A 9,473-nucleotide genomic window follows, 5' to 3' on the forward strand; every position below is an offset into this window, starting at 1 on the left:
ATATCCGTTATTATTGGCTGCCTCAGCTCTACTACAGACCCACCACTCATCCAACTGCCTGACATCACCAAAAAAAAAAAAAAAAACAAACATTGCTACTTTGGGCTGTCCTTGCTCAGCCCATGTAGCCCAAAAGCCCAGCAGGCTTCCGATGGCCCAAGTTCTATAAGCCCAAAATATGAGGGGTCCTGACTCCTGACTAGAGAAAATGAAAGTGACAAAGCAGCAACCAAAAGACGATATTATTAGAGGCACATGTGTGAGAAGAGAAGAACTTGTTGCCCACTGCAGCTTCCATCAAACGTGAAATCCAAGTCATATGGTGCCCTCCCCACCACCACTCTCTCTCTCTCTCTCTCTCTCTCTCACTTTTAACACATTCTATCCTCAAGGTAAGGTCCCCACTCCCTCTTTTTCCTTTTCCAATTGCACCACCTCTTCTCTTCATTACCCCTTTATTTCTTACTCTTTAACTTTCTTATGGATTACACAAACACACAATTCTAAAGGTAAATGCCATTTCTTTTCTAGCTCTTTTCTTTACTACAGAACCGACGTCCAGCCAGCCGACCGGGACAGAAATTCAGAAGCAAAGCAACCCTCCAACTATATAGTATGTTTCCTAAATGTAAGCTTTGAATGCAAGTTTAAGTTTTGAGAGTTGCTTCCTTTAAATTCATTGGGCCCAGAAATTACTCCTCTAATAATTCACGTCAAAGTCCAATTATTTGATCCTGCCTGGCTCATTAATAGAGCATTATATGTGACAGTAGGAGAATAAAGTATACAAATGTCTCTTAAAATTTCCTGACATTCTGAATTTTATTCAATTGTATAGACTAATTGGAAAAGAGAGCAAAGGCTGAGGTCATGTAATATGGCCCAATTTTCAGAGACTCAGGCCCTACAAAATCCTACGTATAAGTAGAAAATATGGGCCCATAAAAGCCTCCTTGTCACGTGCCCTCTTCTAAGCATCGGATCTTGTGAAGATGGTTAGATTCTTTTTTTTGTTTCAAGTCATGGGGCATGCAATTTTCCTATACCTCCTGGGGTTGGGAGCAACGGAAAAGTTGAAAAAATATTGTCTTTTCCTGGGTCCCTAAATGTTAATTATTTAAAATAAGAGGGGTCGGAACTCAGAAATGTTAATTATTCGGATTCCTTTATTAATATCGATCTTCTCTGGGGACGTTGAGTGATATTATAAAAACATTCTGTCTCTCCATCGCGTTATGTTATCCATATCATGTCTGCATATACTTTTTTAATACTCAATAATTCGCTAAACTGATTCTTCATTTTGCTCAGAAGCACTGATTCGTTCACCCTACAGTGAGGCTTGTCGGTCACATTCAAAATGTCGGTGAAAACTGTGTTCTATTTCAGTATTATTTACCAATTTCAGTAATAAAATCCCAGTAATGACATTGAAAATAAAACTTAAGATTTCTTTTAAGGGTTTATTAATTAAATTATGAAAACGGCGGATAAACGGTAAAATTTCTATTGTGGTTGACGCCGCTACATCACCTGCGGGTGAGAGGATGGTTGTCATTCAAATCGTTTTCCACGTAATAAAGTAGAGAGAAAAATAAATATATAAATAAATAGAAAAAGGAACATACGCTCCGGTTCCGTGATACTAGAGAAGCAGAAACAAGAGAGCCGTTTGATTCGAATTGGACGGTGATTAAGGGATGAAATTTATACCATTATTGTCCTTGTGTTCACAGATTCCAAGGCATCCGTCTATTTTAATACGACTTTTATGGAACTCAAAAACGGGGTTCATTAGCGAAATGCAGTTCACCAAGCCAAATCCACAAATTGGCTTAAGGACTTCAAACGCTTTCATTTGACTGCACGCTCTCTCTCGTCTCCCTTTCGTCTCTCCATCTTTATCTCTTCCTTTGCTCCTCCAACGGTCCGCTGAGGCATTTTGGCGGCGCCGATCGCCGATTTTTCTCTCCGCCGTCGATCTCGTACTGTCAGTTTTCCATTCTCTTCTTTCGGCTGCTTCTGAGCGAACTTTTCCGACTTTTGATTTTCGTTGTATTGGTTGATTCTTTGATTTTGTCTCAAGGTAACAATTATTAGGAACTTATATCTCTCTCGCATTTCATTTCTTCGACCTAAGGTCTTGTTATGTTTTTCGTTATTTCTGGCATTCAGCTTTAGTCTTCGGATTGCTCGGTTGAGATGCCTGATGTTTTGTATATTAGGTCTCCCTGGCTATCTTATTCTTGTTTTGTTTTGTTTTTTTCCCCCTTGTCTTACTGGTCTTATACTGAGAATTTTACTTTATTGTTTGGAATTCGGATACTGTTGTGGTTGTTTGGCAGATGCTCATGACGCTTTGTTATTCCCTAAATTTGAAGTTTCGAGCACTGTTTTCCTAGAGTTTCTTGTTCGATCGCCATTGATGAAATTAAGTTGCGATTTCATTGTGCGGATGTTAGAAACGCTGCATTTGGTTTGCAATGGCCTGCTAATTGCGAAGGCATACAGCATTTTTTACGCATTGTATCGGCCGGATTTATCTTCTCATTTTAAGCTTTTTAGTTTGTCTTGATTGCTTATTCACATTTTTAGCCTGTTTATGTGATACGAGAAACGTGGTTAAAAATTGTGTGTGAAGGATGTGCGGTAATGTGTCTAGTGTTGCTATGAATTTTTTATCGAGGAAAGTTGTGGTGCTGTCTATGCTTTTTCGCTTTGTGCTGTCTTGCAATTCGGTTTAGTTACTTGATTTTTTAGTTTCTATAGAAGCGGAGGAACATACATCAACCGTTCCTTGTGCGACAAACAGCAATTATTTATATTTATCTCTTCAATTTTTTTATTCCTTATTACTCATTGTGATCTCCTACTTATTATATGAACAGACATTTTTCTCATTATTAGCTTCATTGAAATCTATCTATGATGCTTCTAATTTACCCGTAACTGATGTCTAAATTTTGTTAGGTATTCAAGATGATTGGCTCCTTTCTTACCAGAGGACTCGTGTAAGTCCACTTGATTATTTGCTTGCATAACTATAGAATACAAACTATCCTTGCATATTCATATATATTTTTTCAATCTGTTGACAGGATGATTTTTGGCTATGCTTATCCTGCTTATGAGTGCTACAAAACTGTTGAGATGAATAAGCCAGAGATTGAGCAACTTCGCTTTTGGTGCCAATACTGGTACGCAATCAAATTGCTTTTGCTTTGATTGTCTTTAATATAATCTTGAGTATCAAGATTTATTGGTTTTCCTTTTGGTTTCAGGATATTAGTGGCTGTTTTGACAGTTTGTGAGAGGATTGGGGATGCATTCATTTCATGGTAGGGGTTGATGTAGATGATATTGTTAGGATGCCCCTTTTTTGTTTAAAATGTTTGGTCTAGAACTCCGTTGTTTAGCTGCCCTTGTGAATTGTGAATTGTAAAGTGTTAATATTAATTTTCTTTTTTTTGGGGGGTTCATTTGTGCAGGGTTCCAATGTATAGTGAAGCTAAACTGGCATTCTTTATATATCTCTGGTACCCTAAAACAAAGGTAAGGAATCAGAATCTGGAGCTTAGCCTTTTCTCTTTCTTCCCATCCCTGGACTACCGTCTTTTTATAACCACTTATCTTCTCGCTGATAACTTTTCATTTTTCAGGGAACAACTTATGTGTATGATTCCTTCTTTAGACCATATGTAGCAAAGCATGAGACAGATATTGACCGAAATTTGTTGGAACTAAGGACGAGAGCTGGAGATATTGCTGTTATCTACTGGCAGAGAGCTGCAAGCTATGGTCAGACAAGGATATATGAGATCTTGCAGTATGTTGCTGCACAATCAACAGCAAGGCCTCGGCAGTCTCAGGTATTTGTAGTCTTGTAGATAAGTTTAGTCGAGTCAGGATTGTCTTAAAATTCTTCATCTTTTGGTTCTGAAATGGTATTACATCAAGTGGCATGGAAAAAGTTGTACTGCTACTGCAATGGTGTTGTGTGTTAGTTTAACCTATTCTATTTGACGGTAGGCATTGGAAGTTTCACCTAGACCCCAGGGATTTGCGAGCATGTATTGATTTTATCATCTTATTCTCAGATTCTGAAATGTGTTGAATGATTTTTCAGCAATACATGCCTGCTTTGACTTGATATTTTTCTTTTTCTTTGGAATCTAGTGGAAGTGGAGAAATGGGAATGCAATGTAAAGAATCGCTTTCATTACATGCATAAAACATATTTGTTTATTCAGTGCATATGGCTGAATTTTTAGCATACGTATCGTGACATTCATGGCACCTATCTCCGACTTATTTTTCTAAACCTGCAGCGACAGCAAGGGGCAAGGGTTCCACCAGACAATGTTGCACCGAAACGCTCAGCAACCACGTCAAATCAAGTGCGAATTGAACCTCCATCATCTCCATCTTCAAGCCAACAACAAAAAGATGTAGCTGAAGAGGTGGGTGCACCACAAGTTTCAAAACTAAAATCCACATTTGAAGTTCCCAATACTCAGAAAGTGTCAAAACCAACAACCGTAGTCGAGGTTCCTAATACTCCAAAAGGTTTGAAACCATCAACTTCATTGGAAGCTCCTAATACTCCCAAAGGCTTGAAACCATCAACCTCAATCGAAGTTCTTAATGCTCAAAAAGCAGTTGCTGCAGCATCTGAACCAGCCAGCAGCAGCCACTCTTCACCATCCGAAGTCGAGCCAATGTCAATCGAATCAATGCCACCAGTAGTAAACGATAACAGAAATCCTCCCCCAAAAGAAACCGTCATGGAAGAACCCACAAAAGTAACTCGTGCAAGATTGAGAAAGACCCGTTCAGGTGCTAACCATTGAAAAGCGGCACAGTGTTTCTAAATCTCAGTTTTCTTCTTAGCCCCTTAGAACAACAGGAGATGGAACAATTGATCAGTACTGAATTGCTGATCCTGGCATTCATGTAAATTTGTTGTTTCTATTTCGATTTTATTTTTTGGACGGTAACCGATGGTCGGTCTAGTGATAGTACTTGGTATATCTTGCAGTACTTGTCAAAATTCCATGGCATGATTACAATGTTGGCATAAAAAACACCTACTTTGGCTATCGGTTGGATAAATTGTTGATATAGCCCTGAATTCAGGCCTCTGTCCAAAAGTGCTTTTTTTTGCACAAAAGATTTGTTTAGTTCAAATCTTTTCTTAGAAGTGAGATTCTTGAGAATTCTCTGTTCAACCATTTAATTGAATTCTAATTGACAAGGCTCCTTTTTAAGTTTCCTTTAGATGTTTTTTAATTATTCCTTGATAGATGGATAAAAAGGTTTGTTGAAAGTAATTGAAAAGTTGTTGGATATAATTCAGGCATAAACTATCAAACCGATTGGCTCCACCAATTAATTAATGAAGTAATTTAGTTAAATAAAGTTAATCTCAATCAAATGGTTCTCGTACAAAATCTCAATCAAATGGTTCTCGTACAACAAAATATGAGAATAGTTATGTCACCCTATTTTTAAATTAAAAAAAAAAGAAGCGAAACTTAACCAAATAATTATTAAGTTGTTGAGGGATGGTCCATTACAGAGTGGGATATCTTATCTTATGAAAGAAACGAGTGGGAAAACTTGAGAAAACTTTTTGGGATTTAATATAACTTTCCTAATCACATCCCATAGTCACGTTAGCGAAAATTTTGGACTTTGTTGCTGCTGAGATTTTATTATTAACCTATTCATTTTCAGTTGGAAAATTATGGTTTTGAATGCTAGGTGAGATTATTATAGACGTTGCAGCCACCTACCCCGCTAATCAATCATCGAAGATCAATTAATTGTTGCAATTAGTTAAACATAATTTAACTAATTAAGACAATAAAATCTAAGTGATAAAAATGTTCGAATTTTCACCCTAGCAAATTGTTGAATAAAAAAAATTATAAAAATAGTTAACTAAATATCTAGTTTGATAATCTATTTGGTTTTCATTTTTTATTTTTTAAAATTTGGTTTGTTTGTTCATAATTTTGTTCTTATTTTTTTTATTCCTTAAAAGTATATTTGAAATTTGAACTAAATATAATAAACAAAAGCTAATCTCTTTAAACTATCTTTTTAGTTTTCAAACTTTTGCTTGATTTTTAAAATGTTTTAAATAGTAGATAGTAGATAGTAAAACATGCAAATAATAAGTAGTGGTGTTTATAATAAAAAACTAAATGATTATTGAATGAGGACTAAATATTTAGTAGGTATGAAATATAATAGCGTCATTATAAAATTCTTAAAGAGAGAGAGAGATTTATTTGTTAGAGTAATATCTAGTAGAACCATTTTGATCAATATTTTGAAATGATTCAAAATTTGGAATAAGCACAATATTATGAGTGTTATAGTTGGGGGGTTTATTCTTTATTTTTCATAGTTCACCTTAAACGTAATCAATTAATGATAATATAAAAAAATGAGATTTAGTTAATTATATCATAATGAGGTGTAGACCACACAACAAAATTCATAATCTAATTGCGGAGGAGATGTTCATCAATCAAATTATCTTTGATTATTTATGTGGGATGTAAACCATCTTTTTTACTAATTTTTTATTATTTACCCATTTTATCTAGATCCATTCCCATATTTATATTAGTATCATTGTCGATAATTTGTACCAGTCTTCGTATCGATAATTAATATTGGTATTAGTATCAATCTTCGTAATCAAAACCAATAATCTATATCTATAACCAATATCCATAATTTGTATTAAAAATCTATATTAGTATCCATAATTAAAAAGTTGGGTTTCTTTTTTCATCTTGTATTTTTATTACATAATGTTTATGAGGACGTTAATCAAGTTAGTATTTTTGTTTTTATACGTGATTTTTGACATTATTTGACACATTTGAATGCAAAAATTGTAGTTTTTGGATAGTTTGTTACAAAAATGTAATTTAAAAATAAATTAAATAATGTGTCTTATTAAATAAAATAATGATTGTTCACACGAGATTTCCGGAGAAACATGTTTCGTGGAGTTGAACTTGAGTTGGTGTTGATGTTGGAGTTGATTTGATGCGATTCGATCTCTAATACTTGATCCTCTGATTCTCTCTCAGTTGGGTGAATATGCTTGACTTGGAGAAGGAAAGCACCGAACGTTCTTGAAGTAGAAGTCTTGGAAGCTTGGAGTAGAAGTCTTGGAGGAGTATTTGTGTCTTCAAAGGTCTTCTGCCTTATAGGAGTGCAGTTTCAGGAGTCTTGGAAGCTTGAAGTAGAAGTCTTGGAAGAGTATTTGTGTCTTCAAAGGTCTTCTGCCTTATAGGAGTGCAGCTTCAGGAGTCTTGGAAGTTTGAAGTAGAAGTCTTGGAAGAGTATTTGTATCTTCAAAGGTCTTCTGCCTTATAGGAGTGCAGCTTTAGGAGTCTTGGAAGCTTGAAGTAGAAGTCTTGGAATAGTATTTGTGTCTTCAAATGTCTTCTGCCTTATAGGAGTGCAGCTTCAAGACTCTTGGAAGCTTGAAGTAGAAGTCTTGGAAGAGTATTTGTATCTTCAAAGGTCTTCTACCTTATAGGAGTACAACTTTAGGAGTCCTCTGCTTGTTAGTGAATTCTCTCTAGGTCTTCTGAGTGTAGAAAATGTTGCCTTTACAAATGAAGAGAACTTCTCTATTTATAGAGTTCTCAAGTGGGCGTCGTGGGCTTGGTTGGTCCATGGACCTGATCCTTGGGCCCAATTAGTTGGTTTTGGACCTGATTTGGAATTTGGGTCCAATTTAACTTTTTTTTGTAGTTTGGACTTTAAGCCCAAATAGTAATATCAAATTGGACCAATTTAATCTCATCTGATTCATCTCCGTGACGTCATCGAAACTTGTCTTCGATTCAATTCGGGACATATGTTAACTTCTAATTGGACCCAAAGTCCATGATTTAGAAATTCGTCGTTAATTTTGCAAATGACGTGGTGACTTGTGATTGGTCAAAATTTCTCATTCAACAAATACCCCTTTTCGAGATTTATGCACGTATATGGGTGGATGAATCTCGAAAAAAAATGTAATTTGAGATCAAAGTATGATTTTTTGACTCTTTTAATTTGATGCATCATCATGATCAAAATATGAGAATTTAGCTCAAAATTTTGATTTGAAATCTTGTTCGTTTGACACACGTTCACTAAGTAAACTTTAATTTGAACTAAAGTAGAATTTATGTTCCACTTTGATTGCAAATTTAATTTAATTCGAATTCGGAATAGAATTTGGGGTGAAATTGAATCTTGATCAATTTTGGTTTGAGATAAAAATTTGGGATATGCTCAATTTTACTTGGAAATGAGTATAGAAACTAAGGTTGATTTAAATTTGAGATAAAATTTAAAATATAACCAAATTTTGATTCGGCATTTTATTCATAATTCAATATCAAAGTTAACCATTCGAATATTGATAAAATTTGGGATATGGCCAAATTTTAATTTGGGACGGATTTGACACTTATCTCACTCGATTTGGCTGGCTTGAATTTAGAATAAAAATTTGGATTAGAAACTTTAGACTGAGATTTGGAATAACAGTTGATTTTAATTCCAATTTGAATGGAATATGAATTTGAACTTAGATGGAAGAAATTTTGGAGAGCCAACGTATTGGAAGATAGCCTTACTAGCGAGATCAAGCCATTACCAGCGATACCAAGCCATTATCAGCGATACCAGGCCATTACTAGCGAGATCAGACCTTTACCAGCGATACCAAGCCATTACAAAGGAATTCAGGCCATTATCAGCGATACCAAGCCATTACTAGCGATACCAAGGCATTACTAGCGATATCATGCCTTTACCAGCGATACCAAGCCATTACTAAGGGGATCAGGCCATTATTAGCGATACCAAACCATTACTAGCGATACCAGGCCATTACCAGCGAGATCAGGCCTTTACCGGCGATACCAAGCCATTACTAGTGATATCAGGCCATTACCAGCGATACCAAGCCATTACTAGCGAGATTCTACCAACTTCATGGTGATACCCTACCAACTTCACTAGGAACTTAAATTGAGAATCGAATTCGATTCGTTTAACAACTGAAGAAGGAATGATGCTTTGCTGCCGGAGACGAGAAAAAGAACTTATAGTTTCTTTCACCTAAATCAACCTATTGGATTTCATCAAGACTTATTCCTGATTTAGGAAATTAGGGTTTGTAGCTTTGTTTTAATTGTTACGATGTGCTGGTGTATTTGACATCTTTTGGGTTTGTCAAGTGCTTAGCATATTTAGATGCGTTAGATCTGTAAAGGCTTCTTTTTATGTGCCGGTAATGGAAGTGATTTCGTAAGAGAGAGTGACACTGAAGAGAGCGAAATCATGGGAGAGAGCGACACTGGAGAGAGCGAGATTGTGGGAGAGAGTGACACTGGAGAGAGAGAGATCGTAGGAGAGAGCGAGATCAGCGAGAGCATTTCGAGCGA

General features: G+C 35.9%; 1 protein-coding gene across 4 annotated transcripts; it reads left to right on the forward strand.

Annotated features, from left to right (window-relative positions):
* The first annotated feature begins 136 nt into the window (after positions 1–136).
* LOC120087016 (uncharacterized) lies at positions 137–5,150 on the forward strand. 4 transcript variants are annotated; one of them, XM_090317739.1, is made up of 8 exons: positions 137–392; positions 532–628; positions 2,971–3,011; positions 3,099–3,197; positions 3,282–3,338; positions 3,489–3,552; positions 3,660–3,869; positions 4,329–5,150. In XM_090317739.1, the coding sequence occupies exons 3-8, from the start codon at positions 2,980–2,982 to the stop codon at positions 4,848–4,850; spliced, it is 984 nt and encodes a 327-aa protein (XP_090173865.1). In that variant the 5' UTR covers positions 137–392; positions 532–628; positions 2,971–2,979; the 3' UTR covers positions 4,851–5,150. The 4 variants fall into 4 exon arrangements, with proteins under 4 accessions (XP_090173865.1, XP_090173864.1, XP_038899788.2 ...); XM_090317738.1 differs by having other exon boundaries at positions 532–613; XM_039043860.2 differs by having other exon boundaries at positions 198–628.
* The last annotated feature ends 4,323 nt before the right edge of the window (positions 5,151–9,473 follow it).

Source organism: Benincasa hispida, chromosome 9 (genome assembly GCF_027475165.1).
Source record: "Benincasa hispida cultivar pf3 chromosome 9, pf3_genome.v1.1, whole genome shotgun sequence".
Lineage (NCBI taxonomy): Eukaryota > Viridiplantae > Streptophyta > Magnoliopsida > Cucurbitales > Cucurbitaceae > Benincasa > Benincasa hispida.

Excerpts from the sequence above, each read along its gene's own strand:
- LOC120087016 (XM_039043860.2), top strand. The coding sequence starts at position 320 with ATGGTGCCCTCCCCACCACCACTCTCTCTCTCTCTCTCTCTCTCTCTC. Across the intron at positions 3,198-3,281 it reads CGCTTTTGGTGCCAATACTG|GATATTAGTGGCTGTTTTGA; the intron begins GTACGCAATCAA and ends TTTTGGTTTCAG. Across the intron at positions 3,339-3,488 it reads GGGGATGCATTCATTTCATG|GGTTCCAATGTATAGTGAAG; the intron begins GTAGGGGTTGAT and ends TCATTTGTGCAG.